An 18956-nucleotide genomic window follows, 5' to 3' on the forward strand; every position below is an offset into this window, starting at 1 on the left:
TTTATTAAGTGATACATTAAACAACAATAAACAAATTTAAAGTTTTATTATCTGATTTTAAAAAAATAAGCTATAACTTTTTATATATGCTTTTTTATAATTTTAAGATTAATTTGTTTTTTGAAACTATAAAGTTAAAATGCATATATTTATCTAAATATTTGAAAAAAGGGACAAGTAACTGATACTCTTTATAATTATACATAATTTTAATTTCACTTTCTATTAATCGTATTATAAAAACATTGAAGACCATTAAATATTTATTCCAGTTTAATTTTATTACAGGTAAAAGTCAGATGAAATTTTAGTGTTTACTTATACAATACTATTTAATAAATAAAAATATTTTCACAGTAAAATTTATGAGCACTAAATGAAAAAACCCAATTTCCCCCGGGTTTTTTCAATAAAACCCAGGCGGGTTGGGTTCTTTCAAAAATCCCCGGGTTTTTTCAAACCCTGATTTCTACATACATTTCATAGATTCTTACAATAGCTATATATTTGCATTAGCGTTTGACAGAATATAGGCCTTAAATGAAATGAAATCTACAATGGGGCCGGAAAAAGGAACAACCAAACGAAACTGTGATATTCAATTGATATAGTTGTTGCCAACTGTAATTGCATACTAACAAACTCTTATAAAGGATTATAATTTCTTTGCTTTAAAAATGTAGTTTTTCAGTCTTGCATAATTATAATGATAAACATCAATAAATTGATTAAAAGACTATAGTTATCCTCCTACTTGAGAGTTACAACACAGACCTTTAAAATTTATACAGTTTTGGGTAGCAAAGACGAAAAATTTTTTAAAATAAATAATTACTCAAGCATTAAATACTTCTCAGATAAATGAAGGTTTTAAAGTCAATTTAACAATAAGCAAAATTATAAAAACAAACTATAAACAAAAATTATAAAGATAAAACATTGAAAAAATTAATCAAAATTAGGAACTGAACAATTAGTACAATAGTAGAAAGGAAGAAAAAATAATGTGTTGGCATGCTGTGATGCTTTAAAACCAGGTGATATAACTGTGCCAAAGTTTCACCAGTAACTGAACCAGTAAGTTAATTTTAATTTTTCAATAAATAAGTATAACTTTTGTTTTTGGTTCATTTGTCAACTTCTCTGACATAATAATTCCTAAACAAAAAAGCTAATGTTTGTAAAACATAACTGTTCACTTGATATCTAACATGATAAAAATGTGAATTAGTATTATCATAGACTTTAAAAGCTAATTATTCTGCAACATACATGAATATTTAGCATTAAATTTACTTATAATAGATATTCAAATTAATTTTAAATAATAATTATTTTGAGAAAAATACTTCATCAATGCACTCTCTGCTGGCAAAATAAGAAAAATTTCTCTCAGCCAATCACAGTAGGTAACAACTCCCTCAATTGTGTTACGATACATGAGCTTAATGATAATGCTAATTGGCTGAGGCAGAGCAAAACTGGAAAATGGCAAAATTGTTGATGGTAACACCATATTCACTGAGAGGAGACTCAAAGAGATAGGGAGGGAGGAATAAAACGAATCGAATAGCCTTCATGAGAGCATGTTTGCATTTACACTCACTAAATTCTAACAGGACGCTGGATTAGCCACTTCGCTTTGAGATAGGTAGAGAGACTCTGTGACGCTCGGTGGCTGACTCAGGGTGCATAGTCAGAATTTTCAACAAAAAATAAGCACCCTGTTAAGTATTTTTTAAGCTCTCAAAAATTATATTTTTAATTACTTTCCACAAAAAAAATCATAATTAGGATCTGTGCAGTAATAAAAATTATTTTTTCTATTGTTTAAAGTTCTTAACTTATAAACATAAAATCAATAAAATTTAAAAACATTTCCAAAGACTATACATGATTATGATAAAATGACTAGTGTCTGATAAATATTGCAGAGAACATTGCGAAAATCATGCATTTTTTGTAATTTAGAACGACAATTGACAAGGCAAAGAAAAAAAAAAACTCTTTTTAAAAAATAGAAAAGTAAGCACTTTTTAAAAACGTTATGCACCCTGTAGCGCTTTCTGCCACAGGTCCTGGGTTCAATCCTTGGGTCGGGCAAAGTAAATTCAGTCTTTCATTTCATCAGTGGGTTATTAAAATGAGTACCAAGCATGTTTGGGTTTGGGGACTAAACGTTGGGGGTTCTGTGTTCGGCAGACCATCCAACTAGAGCATCTGCTCTTGCACTCCTGGACCCAAGGTCAAGAAAACTGAGATAGACACAGGCCTTGGCCCTTTATGGACTTCACGCCACAGAGCTTAGTTTAGTTTAGGGAGACTCTGAAACTTTTTTAATTCGCCCCCATTAGAAATGTTTTACTCTCGATTCCATAGCAGGGTTGGACTCAAACTCGAGAAGAATTCCCGAAAAAGCTAAATATGTAAATCTCATCGCATAATATATGTTATTATATGTATGTTAATATACGTTATGTATGTAATATCACAAATGTGTTATTTAGGCCCTTCTTTTCTTCTCATACCGAAATAAAATATTAATTTGCTCGCAGGGGAAAACTGTAAAAAGAAAAAAGATAAGGGGAAAGAAAAAGTTTCAAAATCACAAAATCAACAAATTTCCAGACTATCCATAAGTCTGTAAAATTAGACATAAATCTGTAAATTTTATAAATAATCCGTAAAAACTTAGCAAGTGCTTAGCATTTTTTGTCTGATACTCAAGGTTTAATTATAGTTACACATTTGCAGGCTACTTGTGTACTTGTTATGAAAATTGGTAATGTGCACCAAATACATTGTTTTCTTAACTACATGCAATGTCTAGCTAGCAGGTCATAAACTTACAGTTTACATCAGCAACAGCTTTAAATTAAAATAAATGTATCTTACATATAAGGTTTCTGCAAAGCACTGCTTCAATTCTCGATCAAGATCCATTTCAAATATGAGCTAAGGGGGAGGAATATAAGTAAATTACAATGAGTATTTAAAAAGCTAATGATCGGAGAGCATAATCTTAAGGAGTGAAAGCAATAATAGAAATACTTGGTCTGTGTTTTCTTTTTTGTCCTTTATAATAATACTCCATTTTTGAAGAGTGTTGGTACTCAGAACATAAACAGTGTACTCATCATCATTTTCTTTCACAGAAAGAACTCTATTCAGCTGTTTCTGTTGGAAAAGTAAACAGTAATAGAGATATGAGTTAAACATATATGAACAGTCAGGATTAAAAAATAAATAAGATTTTTTTAAAATTTTACTGGGTGATAATGCCAGTAAGTTTATTAATCAGGACAAAAACAGACAAGTCTAAACATCCCCCCCCCTCCGATAGTAGAAATTGCATTATGCAATGTTACACAGTGAAAATAAAATCTAGGGCAAAAACTTAAAACTAGTTTTAAATTTTTGCCCTAGAATAAAAAAATTTAAATTTTGAATAATTAAAAAATAAATAACTTTTTACTTCAATAAAATATTTAGAAAAAATAAGTTTAGCAATTTATTTTAAAAATACATGTTAGTTAAAATTTATGATTTAACCAGTATGATTTTAGGGAATAATGGTTATGGGAACAACAACAGGGTGTGTAGCCAGATTTCTCAACAAAAAATAAGAACCTTTAAGTACTTTTTAAGAGCTCAAAAAATACTTCTAATCTCTTTCCAACAAAAAAAAAAACATAATTAGGAACTGTGCAGTAATAAAAAATTTTTTTCATCGCTTACAGTTTTTAATTTATGAACATAAAATCAATAAAATTCAAAAACATTTTGAAAAACCTTACATAATCATGATAAAATAACTAGTTTCTGATAAATATTGCAGAGAAAATTGCAAAAACCATGCATTTTTCGTAATTTAGAACAACAATCGACACGGTAAAGAAAAAATCTCTTTTCAAAAGACAGAAAATTAAGCGCTTTTTACAAAACCCGAATAAATAAAAAAAAACATCTTTAAGGACTTTTAAAAAATATAAATAAAATATAAGCACTTTTTAAAAATACTATGCACCCAGAACATTCTATAAAATCTTATTTAGCCTCTAAATTTATATGTGATAGTAATGAAATTAAGACAGTAGTATTACAGATATACAAAAATACGATTTGTTACAATTGAAAAATTATTTATGCTCAGAAAAATAGCAGAAGGGAAAAAATTACTTACTGTTTCCGTAGTTTGAGTGGGAACAACACCAAAGATAAAGGAGGACACTTTTCGACCGATGCCTGCCAAAACTCCTAATGGTAATGTAAGTGTACGGCAGATAACATTTGGCTGAAATATTAAATGAATATATTAAGCATACAAAATACATTATACAGGCATCTTGGGAAATTGAAACAGATATTTATACATAATAAGATCAAACCAACTGTAGCATGTCTAGCACAACAATTATTCAACTCAAATTCATTAGTATATAAGACGTGTTAACTCAATTCTATCTTGGGGCACCTTTTGATAGATGAAATTTGGCATTGTCAAACTCAATTCCCCATATGGATGCAATTTGAATGAGCCTACATTGTCAGTAGCGCCCACTTTGATGGATGGCTCACAGTGAACACAGTTGACTTGCTGCGTCATTGTCCTCCTCATGCAGTTGCTATTCAGTCTCTATTAAACACAACGAGGTTCTCCACACACTTGACGGCTAATAGTAACACAAGAGAGACCACACACAACTGTGAACTTAATACAGCTCTCATGCCAAATGCTCAAAACTCTGCAAATTTAATACAGCTCTCACGATCTTTCACAAATACAGCATCTACTGGTGTCATTCATCAAATTCTATCCCTGTAAAAATTCCGGTGGGGGAGTCTTGTAGCATGTCTACCATTACAATTATTCAGATCAAATTCATTAGTATATGAGGCATACTCACTCGACTCTATGCCGGGATACCTTTTCATTGATGAAGGTTGACATTGTCGATAATCCTCTCTCCACACAACTAAATTATTTATTCTATCATTTGTTATTTTGTAAAAGTTCACTGTTCCATTAACGAACGATATTCCATCAGCATTATTCTTACAGTCGAGATAATAAATTTGTTACTCCAAAAGAAATTATTAAAGCATCATTTGATACTATGTAACTTTACCTCTGATCGCCAGTTAGAGAGTGAGTTGATAAGGTTTTGCAGACTTGTTGCTTCTGGATAAATCCATTTGCTGAGAGTTTGATTTCACAAAATTATTCACTCCAAGAGAAATTATTGAAAGCATCATTTGATACTGTGTAACTCCACCTCTGACTAGCAGTTAGGAACTGAGTTTACAAGGTTTTACAGGTACGTCACTTCTGGTTAAGCCAGGGGTGATACATGTTTTAAATTTTGATATTGATCTAAATCACAGCTTTTCTCAATATAAATTAAACCATTTAATTATGAAAGTTCTGGTTAAGAAATGGATCAAAGAAAATAATAACTCATAAGAAAAACAATAACTATTATTGAAAAAAAAAATGGTGTTTTTCACATTTTCTTTAGGAGTAACTTTTTTTTTTACCCAGTGAACTTATAAATGTAACTGAAATACCTGTCCTTCGCCTGTAGTAGGAGTAATCAACACAAGAGAACTAGTAGTGGTGGCCAATATACACCCCAGGGGCTATAAAAATAATAATAGAAAAAATTATAGAAATATGAATGCAATCAGATAAAAATCGTAACGTAAATTGTAAAAGAATTTGTTTTAAACCATCTAACACATACCACTAAATATCAAAATTTAAAAAAAAAAAAATGTGTCTTAATTTTTTTTTAAAATAGAAAAAGCGTTTTTATATATTTCTGTGGTTATGGTACTACAAAAAAAAGATAAATAAATAAATAATAATAATAAAATTTACTTCTTAAGAAATTATTCTGCTTGAAACAAACACAGTGATTAGATTAAGTATTCAGTATTTTGGAAGAATACAGAATAAAAATTTTCCTTTTATTAAATTAGAAGCAAAAATTTTCTTCCACTTGAAATTGTCATTAAATATTCAGATATTAAAAAAAATGGACTTCTTAAGTTCAGATAATTTAATCCAAATCTAGTTTGTTGGTGCAGCTAATGTTAGTCAGAATATAAACCATGTAAGCGAAATAAATATTAAATAATCTTACATAAACTGATGTCAAACAGTAGCATTCTTGTCCCTGTAGATCTGCTGAAGCATCTACGGATGAACCTTCATGATTTATGTTAGGCCAGTATCGAACGTGACCCTCAGGAGAGACGGCAAGGGCAGACGGGAGGTGCGAGTCTTCAGTTAAAAAAAGATGAACAAGATCTGCTTTATGGGCTAAATCACTCGGAGGTAAAGTGAGTTCTTTACAGTGAACCTAAGATAGAGGTAAAATATCATTTCAAATTAGTCAGTTACAGTGAAAGATTTAGTACTCAAATATAACTTTTTTAGTGTTCAGTTAGATTAAATGTTAATTAAAACAAGGGAGGGTAGGTTTTTTCCACAAAAACAGATAAAAAAACTTAAAATAAATTTTTACCAACACAGGTGAAAGAAATTCTTTTTAATAAAGAAATGTCAAGTATTAAGTAATAATTTTAAACAGTTCTAGTTTAAATAGAGTCCTTTAACAAATGATTTTTAAATGAATAAAAAAGCTAACATTAGAAAAAATATATTAATTATTAAGAAATTAAAACAATTCTAGTTTCTTGTCTTTAAAATTTTATATAAAGAAGTAGGGTAGAACTTTCTTTTATAATTATAAAAAGAACTCTTAAAGCATCATAATCAAATTGTATTGTATTATTGAATTATGCTACACATCATAATGCATTCATAAAAGTATTTATCAATCAATATTTTTATTGCAGGTTTACTTTATAAAATAAATTTAAAAAATTTTAACTGTAAATTTTTGTTTGCAAAATACTGAATTATCACTTTCAAGTTAATAATTAATTTTATGAAATTTTTCAAATGATAAACATTTTAAAAGCTTTTACAATATTTGAGTTGCAAATCATGGAAAATTCATTTAAATCAAAATCAAAATATAATCAAATAATAATATAATCAAAAACATTTTAAAGTGCATTTTCAGTTCTAAAGTATTTATTTTAAGAAATAAAACTTGCTGGTTTTTCAATTATTTATAACAGTTCTAGTATTATTATAGTTAATAATAAATTGTTATAGTTCTAGTATTATTATAGTTAATAATAAATCGTATAGTTAATAATAATCGTATTTTGATAGCTTTAAAGTATTTAGCTTAAGATTCACAAACATTATAAATTTATGGATGAAAATTGGTTATAATTTTATTGTTCAATAAATCAGAGTTTTCTTTTTTTTTTTTTTTTTAAAAAAAAGAAGAAAAAAATATTGATAGTATTGGCCTTACAAAAATGTGCAATAAAAATTTAACCAATTTAAAATTTTTTTGTTAAACAAAGTAATAACTTTTGAATTAATATTGTACACTACATATTTTTAGGGGTATTTTTTGGATAGTTATATCGTTGAAAATTTATGAGCACATAATTTATCTAGGAAAACGAGGATAACATTTTCAAAACATAAATCAAAACTGAAAATAAATTATTATGATATGACATATAGATTTTAAAATTCTGAACAAAACTAAAAAAGAAAATCTGAAGTAGTTTTTTAAAAACACAAAAATTGGCGTAAATTTTCTTAAAACAATACCCTATCAAATTTCATTTGTTTTAAATTTGAACTATACTTATTAGTTATTATTAAACAATTGTAATGATCAATTTTAATTACTTCAATTTCTTTCAGTATCTTTAAGTGTTCTAGAAGAAATAGGGATCTTCTGAACGAAATCTCAACACTGATTAAAACATTTGGTAATGGCAAGTTTGATAAGAAAAAAATGTCAATCTTATTATAGAGAAATGATACTTTTCTTGGAAGTTTGGTGATAATAAACGACTGATCCCATTAACCAGTAAGTTCACAAAACAAAGCGCAAGTGTATTGCTTTTTTTATTTTAATACATAACCTATTTGCTTTCAAATAAATTGAAATTCTGAACAGCATTTTTTGGTTGTAATTTAAAAATAAACTCACAACATCTTGATTGGTTTCCTGCTTGTAACGCCATATTAACAACTGGCGTCCACACACCAAGCTAGCATATCCAAATGTCTCTAATTTAACTGATATATCAGAGTTTCCTAAAAAAATAATGAACAAAGATAACAAATAGCAATATTTAATAGTTGGTAAATTGATAAAATAATAGAAACACTTAAAATTGATATACTTTAAAGAATAAAGAAATTTCTTTTCTAAAAGGCAAGAATGATTATGAACATAGAATTGTTTGTCTAAGTTCTGTTTCAGAAAAAAAATATTTGATTGCAACTAAATACACAAAACTTCACAATATCTTCATGATCGTAACATGCATAAATTTTGCACGTGTCTGTTAATACATGCATTAAGTGGGGATATTTCCTCATTGTGATCTGTGGTAGAATAATCGCCAAGTCTTGGCAACATCCGGGCAGCAGCCCACAATAAAATGAAAAAATATCACAGAAAGGGAGTGACTTAAAAGGTATAACTCGTAACAAATCCCAGGCAAACATCTACATGCTGTTTTTTTTTTTTTTAAATGTTCAAATTTAAAATCTCTTTGGCACCTCTGCAATTGAAACTGGTGCAACAGTATCTGAAAACAACAGTATCCCTAAAAAGTATCTGACTATAATACGTATTGGGAAAATAAAAATTTATGCGCAGAGTTTGCAACTAGTGGTATTATAATTTAGCTAAATACGAAAGAGAAATGTCTTTCCTTTAACTCAAACTATAATTGCCCAAGTTATTTCCTCCTTAACTCAAACAAAACTTGCTAAATTTTTTTCATGACCTCTCAATCACTGCTACACGTCAGTAAGTAGGAAAAGAACACAGGGTGCATAGCCAAATCTTTCAACAAAAATAAGCACCTTTTAAGTACTCAAAAAAATTTTTAAGCACTACAAACATTAACAAAATGCAAAATAATTTTCAAAAACTTTACATGATCATGATAAAATAACCAGTATCTGACAAAGAACTCTTTTCTTGATTATATTATTACTGGTGGGTGTGTCATGTTAAGAATATAATTTAAAAAAAACTAGACGTGGGAACTAAAATAGCTAAATTTTTTCATGACCTCTAAATCACTACCACATGCCAGTAAGTGGTAAAAGAACATGAAGGACAAAGCGATGGTGTACCATACAGATGAAAAATTGGTTCAAGCACTTCTTTAATAGCCCTTTATTAGTGGTGAGTGCTTGCTGAATGCACTAAATTAACTGTGTACTATTTCAAAAGGGGAATCTGCATTGTTTCTGGTGGTAAAAAAAACTGTTGAGAGAAGTGAGCAGAAGATTATTTTGAAGGAGATTAATGTAATATAATTGTATTTCAATTCAATCAATGCTGATTTTGTATACATGTCTTGAAATAAAAAAGCAAGAATTTCACTAAAGACTAGTTGAAATTGATAAGCCAGTGCAACTTACTACTACTTGCTTACAACAATCTACATTAGCTATTAACCAAAGGTTTCCTGGAATAACTAATGGTCTTGTTATGGGTAATCTTCCTTCTCCTCCTTTTTAAGTGACTTTTACAAAGATTAGGTTGAAAGAAAGCTATTTAAATTATTAGTATTAAGTTTATATTATGTTGACAATTACTTTAATTTTATAAACAACACTCACTTGTAATTTATACTTGTAGTAAAACACAAAAGAAACTGTGTCTAAATATGACCGATTGTTGGCAAATCGTATGACTTACATATTGAAATTTGATGTGAAGGTTAACATTTACATTTATTTTTTCAAAAGGGCATTTTCTTTAAAATTATTTTTAAGAGGATTTTTTTTAATTATTTTTAAAGACATTTTTATTTTTGGGATTTTTTTCCATTATTGAAATTCTGACTATATTTCTAATACTTATTGTTAATTAAATATCTTCATCATTTTTCGTTTCTTCCATTTGATTATGTTTTTATTTAATTATTTTAATTCATCCAGTTTCTTCTGATTTTTTCAGCATCCTGAAAGAAATAGTTTCCTTCCCTCTGGATGAAATGCAAATTTTTTTGCCATATTATGGACTTATTTTTAGCTAAGTTTATTATTTTAATTTTTTTAAGTGGAGAATGGATATATATATATATATTAAACATCGGGTAATGTTGAAGAGATCATTTGCTTACTTTCAGCATTCAATAAGGCTTCGGTCACTAGAACAGGAAATGGTGCACCAAAATTTTGTGTCATGCAAATACTTGATTCATCAAGAAGAGCATTAGACAAGCTCATGTTAAATGAAGCATTCCGAGAGCCACTGTAATAAAAATAAAGAAATAAACTAGAGTTAATATAACACAATTTTTTAAAAACAACAATAAAGCTAGCAATAATAGACAACAAATGTAAAATAATTATAAAAAAAATTCAAGCTGGTAGATGCTATAGTAAAAAACTGTTAATACTAATATATAACAATATTCCAAATCATAAGTTATATAAGTCAATAATAAGTCATATAAGTGAAATCATAAGTCAATAATAAGTCATATAAGTGAAATAAGTCAATACAAAGAAACATGACTTTTGTACCATAAGAAAGTATGTAAATTCTCAGTGATTCAAAGCGTCAAGAACTTTAAATCACTGACAATGTAAATAATAAAAGCACAGATGCAAAAGAAAAAAGTTACTATTCATCCTAATAATAAACGAATAATACTTTTTGATCTTAATAATACTTTTAAAGCTAAGAATACTTTTTGAATCAGTCAAAATTAAGCATAGGTAAATTAAACAAATAATTAAATTAATCCTTATTACATAGATCAATATTTTTTAAAAGTATTCTCTTTTTTCTTTGGCCATAGCAATTTAAGGTCATTTACATTAAAAAAATTTCAATCTTTTCTTTACATTTATACATTTAGCTATATTAAAATTTCTCAGATAAAAGATTTATAGTATATAAAACAAGTTTCATGTTTTATTGAAAAAATTTAAGAAGATATTGAAGTTGCCTATCCAAAATCTTTTTTTTATGATAATCACATACTTTGGTATTTGTGTCAATAATAAAGTTAAAAATAAGAAAAAATATTTTTAAACTAAATTCTTTATTATTAACACTGGCACTTATTTGGCATTTATTAGAGAATATTTATAAGATAAAATATTCTCTGTTATAAAAAGTAAAAATTACTTTTTTCATCACAAGCATTTAAAAGAGCATAAAAAAGAGAAGACTTTAACATGGCTGTCTGTACTAATTAACATGTTCAAGGGAATTTAGAGACATTGTTATTTTATTTTGTCAGTGTCAGATGGAAACGACTTGTTGAGATGGTTCTGACCTATACTGGACTGTTATGATGATAGAAGAAGATTTCATTGCAAAAATTGAGTTTAGCTGACATTATATTTTATTGATGTCCGCCGGCCTGTGTAGAGGGCAGGGAACTGTCCTTGCATCAGAAAGGTTCTGGGTTTGCAGGCAAGGCATGGATGCTCTTTCCTTCTTTGTATTACCTGTCCTCACTGTGGGAGCGACGTTGGCCCACCTCATATGGTGCCCCTGAAAGAGAGGTCAACAAAATCGCCCTGCAAATGCCTGAATTGACGGATGTTAACACAGAATTAACACAGGCATTGGAAGAAAAAAAATATTTTTATTGATTCATTCTGCTCATATTAATAAATAATCTGCATTATGTCGACTTCTTTTCTTCTTGACTGAGAAACTACTTTCAGTTAGCAAATAATAATATTTAGTGAAGTAAATGAATTAATTTCATTCTACTCATATCAATAAATAATCTGCATTATGTCGACTTCTTTTCTTCTTGGCTGAGAAACTACTTTCAGTTAGCAAATAATAATATTTAGTGAAGTAAATGATTTAATTTCCAAAAACAAAAATCTGACTTGAACTTTTTTTAATTTTACTCATTTATTTATTAATTGAGCATAGATTCATGACATGGCTTTCCCTTCAACTTATAGGAAACATGTTGTATACGTGTTACAGGTACGTAGTTATTTTGATTATAAGAATTTATTCTTGAAAGTAGGCAGAACTCCTGCTTTATTTTGAAACTTAAAATTTTCAAGTTTTATAAGATTTTTCCAAGCAAATAATCACTTATATCTTCTACTCCAAAGCAAAACTAATTTTCATCAGCAATGTTTTAGAAAATTTTTTTAAAGCAATGACAACCTAAAAATAAAGGAAGGTTTCCAAAAAAAAAAAACAACATTGCCAAAGCCCAAATTAATAGCAACAATAGCAAAGTGGCAAGTAAGAGATAGTTATTTTGGTCTCAACTGAAGAAATTCAAATAAAATGGATTAAGCCAGGTTTAGCATCAAAATTTACTAACATAATATTTCGTAATAAAATAGCGGCACTGTTCAGTAAACATTGAAGAAATGTAATATGTGAATAAAATGTATATAATAAAGTATTTCATGACAATTAATGCTCTGATTTTGAATAATTGAATACATTTTAAGAAATCAACAAGAATTTATCATAGTTTCACAAGTTTTACGTACACATTCTACTAAGAGAAACACATATATTGTCGATTTAAATAACAAAAATTTAAGAAACAGTTTTGTGAAAACTGAACTAATTTTGGCTCAGTCAGGAATAATAGTTCAATTTGATTCTAAAATCATTTAATTGAAGTTTTTCATAAATACCTCTGAGATGCAACTCTTTTAAGTGACGGCGAAAAATAGGGACTTGGTTTATTAGTTATCTGCTTCTTTATAGCCGAGACAGGCGTTTTGGAAAATGGAGAATACATAATGATATTGAGACCTAAATTTATATGTTGAATTTAATCAAAATTTTATAAAACTTATGACACAGTTGGTATTCGTAGAGAAACTTGTGTCTGTGGGTNTTATATGTTGAATTTAATCAAAATTTTATAAAACTTATGACACAGTTGGTATTCGTAGAGAAGTAAACAAAACAAGTTAAATTACGCTCGCCGGTTTTGAAAGACGGTCATGGTTGTGTAACATATCTAAGAACATTTATTTATTTGAGAAGGAAATTTAATTATTGCAATATATTTAGTTGCTTACTTATTTAATTAAAATTCCTAACACGCCAAAATCCACATCAAGTTTTCAGAACTCATATATTGAATATTATTTTCTTATCGCCAGTATGCAAACAAGAACTGAAAGGAAATAAGTTTGTTTATTTACAAACTTTTAAAGCCGTGTTGGTTTAGTATTTGTAATTTACTATTTAAAAGGATTGTATTATCAAAATAAAATCTATATAAAATGAATTTTCTTCCTGGAATGTCAAATTATGCTACTCGCATGACTCGTCTCAGTGCTAGGATATTTGGAGAGGTTGCTCGTCCAACAAATAACAAATCGATGAAAGTTGTTCGTATTTTAAGTGCAAGACCAAAAGATTTAGACCCTTATTATGTTGATCATTATCCCCCGCACCCCCAATATTCACAACTGATAGCTATTCTTCGTGAACATGGACTTTTTAGGTAAGAAATTTCGGATTAGATTGTGTTTATTAAAATCCAGTTTCTTTTTTTCTGGTTCTTTGCTTTCGTGATTTCACTTTCAGATTACTACAACTCAAGTTCATTGTTATGCGATTGGTTCCTAGATTTTATTTCTTCAAAAATATTGATTTAAAAAAAATCTTCAAATAAAGGGAGCACCTAATTTCATGCCCGGTGTTGTAAAGCTAACTCAATTCTGAGCATATGCAATTATCTATGTTCATTTTCGTAATCTTGTAATTTTAAACCCAGCCCAGAAGACAAGGGCCCCGAACCAGAGTCAGGGGGGGGGGATATTTCCTTATCGTGATCGGTCGCACCACTACAATCGCCAGAGTGCTAAATAGATTTTAACTTGAAAATTTAAGAAGAAAAAAAATGTAGATGTTTGCCCAAGGGTGGCTACGAGTTATACCTTTTGAGTTGGTCCCTTTCTGTGATGTTTTTATTAGTTTCTGGCGGCCTGGAAGTGCGAAGGCATGGCGATTATTCTGCCACAAATCATGATACTGACATCTCCCGTGGTCCCTTTCTGTAATTTTTGTTGTTTTGTTTCTCGTGGGCCACTGTCAGAAGTTGCCAATACTTGGCGATTATTCTGCCACAGATCATGATATGGAAATCTCCCCGAATCATGCACTGAAATAAACTAGCCTTTGTAGAGGAATTATCGACGGCACTAATCTGCATTTGCGTTACATGGAAAGGAAAACCACAAAGACCTACTATCGTTAGCCTAGCCCTGCTGTAGCAAGGGTATTTTAACCTATGATCTGTTTACCATTGAGGATATTTTAGGTTAGTGTTGTGTTCGGTGTGACCCAGGAGCAAAATTTGTGTCAATAACTTATCACTGGGATTCAAGCCTGAGTCACCTTATTAGAAGATGAGAGCTGTATTCCATGAACCACCAAGGCACAGGGGGAAAAAATTTATTTTATAACTGGAGTTGAACAGCTGACCCATGCTATGGCTACTAGTGTTCAACTCTGTAGCCTTGTAATTTTAAACCCACCCCCTAAGAGACTCGAGTAGGCTAATTTCCCCAACTCTTGGAGAAATTTGCCTTCTTGGAGGACTTTTTCATGGAATTAACCCACAATTGGATTGCACAGAAAAGAAAACCACATAAATTTCCCATGGTTTGCCTGAAACGAGGGGACTCTAACCCATAATCTGTCTACAATTGGGGATATTTTAAGCCACCACTGTGGTGCAAGAATGTTGCTGAATTTGTATCAACTAACCATCACTTTGATTGGAACTTGGGTGACCTGAATGTGAGGTGAGCCCTCTATCCACTGAGCCGCTACAGCTCAGAAGCGAGTCAATTGCAAACTTTTACTGAAATTTCAGCCAAATGAGAAAAGTTTATACATAAATCATAAAGTTGCAAAAATTTACTGCTATTGCCTTAGATGTAATAAAATGGTAGAAATTTATATTAATGTGTCCTTCGTATTTTTTGGTGATAAAGTAAACGGATATATTAACATAAATCAAGAGCTAATCACATAACAGTTACTGAATTTGAAGTAACCTGATGGTAAAGTCAATGATACAGGGTTTCTGCAGAATTGTACGAAATCTGTTGCAAATTCAAGAGGCACAAGATTCTACACTCTAACCAATAGAATATTGGGAAGATGTCCATATCAGTACCTATGTGAAAATAATTGCCGAGTTTTGGCTGCTTCCAGACAGTGGCATACAAAAAACTAAAAAAAAAAAAAAATCACTGATAATTTCTGGCTTGAAGCATATAAAATTGTAGCCACCCCTGGACAAATCACAACATATTTTATTTTGACCAAGATAGCCTGCTTGGTAGGTATTTTATTTTGGCCAAGATAGCCTGCATGGTAGGTATTTTATTTTGGACATGATAGCCTGCTTGGTAGGTATTTTATTTTGGCCAAGATAGCCTGCATGGTAGGTATTTTATTTTGGCCATGATAGCCTGCTTGAGAGGTATTTTATTTTGGCCAAGAAAGCCTGCTTGGTAGGGCACTGGGAGGTAGGGCACCAGGAGGGCTTGGTAGGGCACTCCAAGAGTTCATGAGTGTGATCCCAGCTGACCGAAGACTCCCCTTGTAGTAAATGGTGAATGATGCACATTAAATCTGTTGAGTCGCAAAGTCCTCCATGTTCCCATAACAAATCAATACCTCTGGGGGTACTGATGCAGGAATTTCCTTGTATTCTGGATTGGTTCAAAATTACAAAACTACGGAGTTGAACATTAGTAGTCGTAAACCCAAAATTGGGTTGGCTGTTCAATGACGGATATAACATATTTTATTTGAGTGGCAATGGTTACGAATTATGCTTCCAGCTTGCACCGACCACAGTGCTAACATGATATATCCTCAGTGGTAGACAGATCATGGGTTAGAGTCCCTTTGCTGTCTGAGCTAACCGTGGATGGTTCTTGTGGTCTTCCTCTCCATGTAATGCAAATGCGGGTTAGTTCCATCAAAAAGCTCTCCTTGAAGGCAAATTTCTCCCAATACTTAATCCAGGAGTTTCCTTGTCTTTTGGATTGGGTTCAAAATATTCAAGGATGCGGAGTTGAATGTTAATAGTCTTAAACCCAAAGATTATAAAAATGAAATAAAAACATATTTTTTGAAAAAATTTGCTTGTGCAGAAACCTTTTGGCCCTTGCAATTACTGACACTTATGTTATACAGATACTGATATGAAAATATTCCCTTGTTTTTAAAATTTTATGCAATAAAAAACCCTTCATCATTTTGGTGATAGATGTCGGCAATAATAGTTACTGTTATGGAAACATTTTCAGAATTTTATAAGTTTGACACATTTCTTTTAATTATATATTTAGAGATGAGCATTTGGATTTCAAAGAAGAAATGGTGCGACAGAAGATTTTGAGAGGAAAAGTAAAACCTAAGCCAGGACAAGGAAAAAGGGCTAAAGCAAGAGAAGTTGCATGAAAGGTGCTTTTTTATGTATAGATCTCACTTACTGCTAATCTATAGTGCTTGGAGCATCTTTATTTAGTCCATGAAATATATTTGTATTTTAGTATAAAAAAAATATATATTCAAACTTGTCTTATTTAGGAATTTAAGCCAGAAATTTTCACCATAATAAGTTTGATACTTTTTTAATATGCTTTGTAAATGTTTGTTCTTGATCTTGCAGAATAATTTTTTAATTAACTTGAAAAATTCAGAGACGATTGTGTCCGGAAAAAATCCGGATTTTTCGCTAACCGTTATCCGGAATCCAAGTTCCAGAAGTTTCAAGAAATCACCGATCACATTTATGTATAAAAATTCTTGTATATTTTACATAAAAATATTAGAGCTCTAATTTATGCTTGGCATCGCTTTCATTTGAAAATATTTTTTCTGGTAGAATAATAAAAGTGATTAGAGATAAAAGTAAACTGATACGTAATCATTCATCTAAATTATGCTGCATATAATTAATTTAGAATTTCATGTTTTGAAAAAATCAATGATTTAAATTTATAAAGATATAAATTTTTTGAAATTCAATGATTTCAAAAAATTAATGTCATTAATTACTCAAGAAATTTTCAGGATATTTGAGTTGGTCTCACAATTACCCCTGAAAATTGAAATATTCTCAAGACTTGTAAAAAAATTGCTTTTAGAGCAGTGTAGCAAAAATTCTTTCAAAATATGATTTAAAAAATGTTTTGTTGTTAATATCAGTACTGATTTGATACTGATTATACCTAATTATAAGTAGAGACTGGAGTTTGGCCCAAAATCCTTATAAATGTCTCCGAAAAATGCCCTTAGAAATGCAAAAAATTCTTAAAAATGCCCTCTTAATAAGGTAAAAATATTAAACTGTTTTCTTCCTTAAAATAATTTTTTTTTATGTCAAATTACTCACTAAGTAATATTCTATGTTAATTAAAGATTGAAATGTTATATGCTAAAAAAGGAGAATGTTTTGACTCCTGAAAATTTTGTTTTTATTTATAAGTTTTTATAAACATAAAAACTTCCAAAATTACTAGATATCTGAATTATATTGAATGTTTTTTTGTTTTTGTAATGCACACATAAGCGTCTCTTGCTTGGAAGAAGTAAGTTTTTATACCTTGAGAAGCTTCTTTCAGTGCCTACTGATGTGATTGATGCATACTAAAATCCACATCGTATGAAAGCGAGAATCATTTTGCAGATTTGATGAAATACTTGCGAGTCCGTATGTGCGTACAGTGAGCTGAGTTCTGTGAGATTGTTGCACTCTCATGTGCAACTCTGGTGCTTTTTGCAAGATATTCTCAATTTCAAGCTTCATTTTCCACCTTCTGAAATCGAACCGGAAAATCTCTTGACCCTTTTTTAATGACTAATATAATCAAGAAAAGAGTTCTTTATCAAAAACTAGTTATTTTATCATGATCATGTAAAGTGTTTGAAAATTATTTTGCATTTTGTTAAAGTATATAGTGCTTAAAAATGTTTTTTGAGTGCTTAAAAGGTGCTTAATCTTTGTTCAAAGATTTGGCTACGCACACTGTGATTAATTTAGATAATCAAGGTCCTACTGTATTTGATGATTTCATAGGATAGAAAAAAAAATGGGGATTGGAGGAGGAATTTACCTGATTTAGTAAAAAAAATCTTGCTTAAATTATGACAATTCTGTACGTTACAAAACTTTTGCCCTGTAATTGATTTTTCTATTACTTGATATTTTGTCTTCATTAAATTTTCCTCTAAAACAAATTTACTTTTTCTTTTCAGACCTTTTTACAGTAAACATTGTGAAGATATTTTGGCAGTGAAAATTTTATTTATCAAGTAGTTCATCAAAAAGAAAAAAAAGCACTCTTCTCAAAAGAGACAATGTATATTTTGCATCATATAATTTATTCTATGTTGAAATAAAATAAATTTCATAAACATATTTTATGCTTTTCAGATTTTTTTTTTATATATATATTTTTTTATATCCAAATGGTATTATGCTTTTCTATAAAATTTAATGTATTCAATTGGTTCAAAAATATGAAATTCAGTATTTCAAATCTAAACCATATATATTTTCTGAAATTTGAAATTGCTTGATGTTTATAAGTGTAATTTCTAAACTTCATACATATTTAAAAATAAGGCTGTGTGGAATCAAGTGGCATCACTGGAAGCGAAAATTGGATGAGTCACATTTATAAAAATTGAGAAATATTTGTCACATGCTTCAAAAACTTTATTTTTGAGATTGTCGTGTTTAGAATTTATTACTGTACCATTCCGCACAATTTTCAGTGAATGTATAAGAAATTTGGACACAACTAATCGTAAATGCTTTCAAAAAATTATAGG

At 29.6% G+C, this 18956-nt stretch overlaps 2 protein-coding genes across 2 annotated transcripts in view; one reads left to right on the forward strand and one right to left on the reverse strand.

Moving 5' to 3' along the window:
- Positions 1-12971, reverse strand: part of LOC107439003 (nuclear pore complex protein Nup133) — a gene marked incomplete in the record, with an annotated part of 54695 nt that extends 41724 nt beyond the window's left edge. The window contains 8 exon segments of the mRNA XM_071186501.1: positions 2896-2955; positions 3052-3177; positions 4184-4294; positions 5569-5640; positions 6147-6365; positions 8094-8200; positions 10255-10385; positions 12773-12971. Coding sequence (XP_071042602.1) covers positions 2896-2955; positions 3052-3177; positions 4184-4294; positions 5569-5640; positions 6147-6365; positions 8094-8200; positions 10255-10385; positions 12773-12879 — 933 coding nt within the window.
- Positions 12972-13267: 296 nt separating this feature from the next.
- LOC107439244 (mitochondrial ribosomal protein S33) lies at positions 13268-18540 on the forward strand. Its single transcript, XM_016051770.3, has 3 exons — positions 13268-13596; positions 16466-16580; positions 18378-18540. The coding sequence occupies exons 1-2, from the start codon at positions 13373-13375 to the stop codon at positions 16575-16577; spliced, it is 336 nt and encodes a 111-aa protein (XP_015907256.1). The 5' UTR covers positions 13268-13372; the 3' UTR covers positions 16578-16580; positions 18378-18540.
- The last annotated feature ends 416 nt before the right edge of the window (positions 18541-18956 follow it).

The sequence above is a fragment of the Parasteatoda tepidariorum genome, chromosome 10 (genome assembly GCF_043381705.1).
Source record: "Parasteatoda tepidariorum isolate YZ-2023 chromosome 10, CAS_Ptep_4.0, whole genome shotgun sequence".
In the NCBI taxonomy this organism is placed as follows: domain Eukaryota; kingdom Metazoa; phylum Arthropoda; class Arachnida; order Araneae; family Theridiidae; genus Parasteatoda; species Parasteatoda tepidariorum.

Bases quoted from the DNA above. Each gene is read 5' to 3' on its own strand.
- LOC107439244 (XM_016051770.3), top strand. From the start codon at position 13,373: ATGAATTTTCTTCCTGGAATGTCAAATTATGCTACTCGCATGACTCGT. The intron at 13,597-16,465 runs GTAAGAAATTTC...TTATATATTTAG, and splicing joins CGTGAACATGGACTTTTTAG to AGATGAGCATTTGGATTTCA.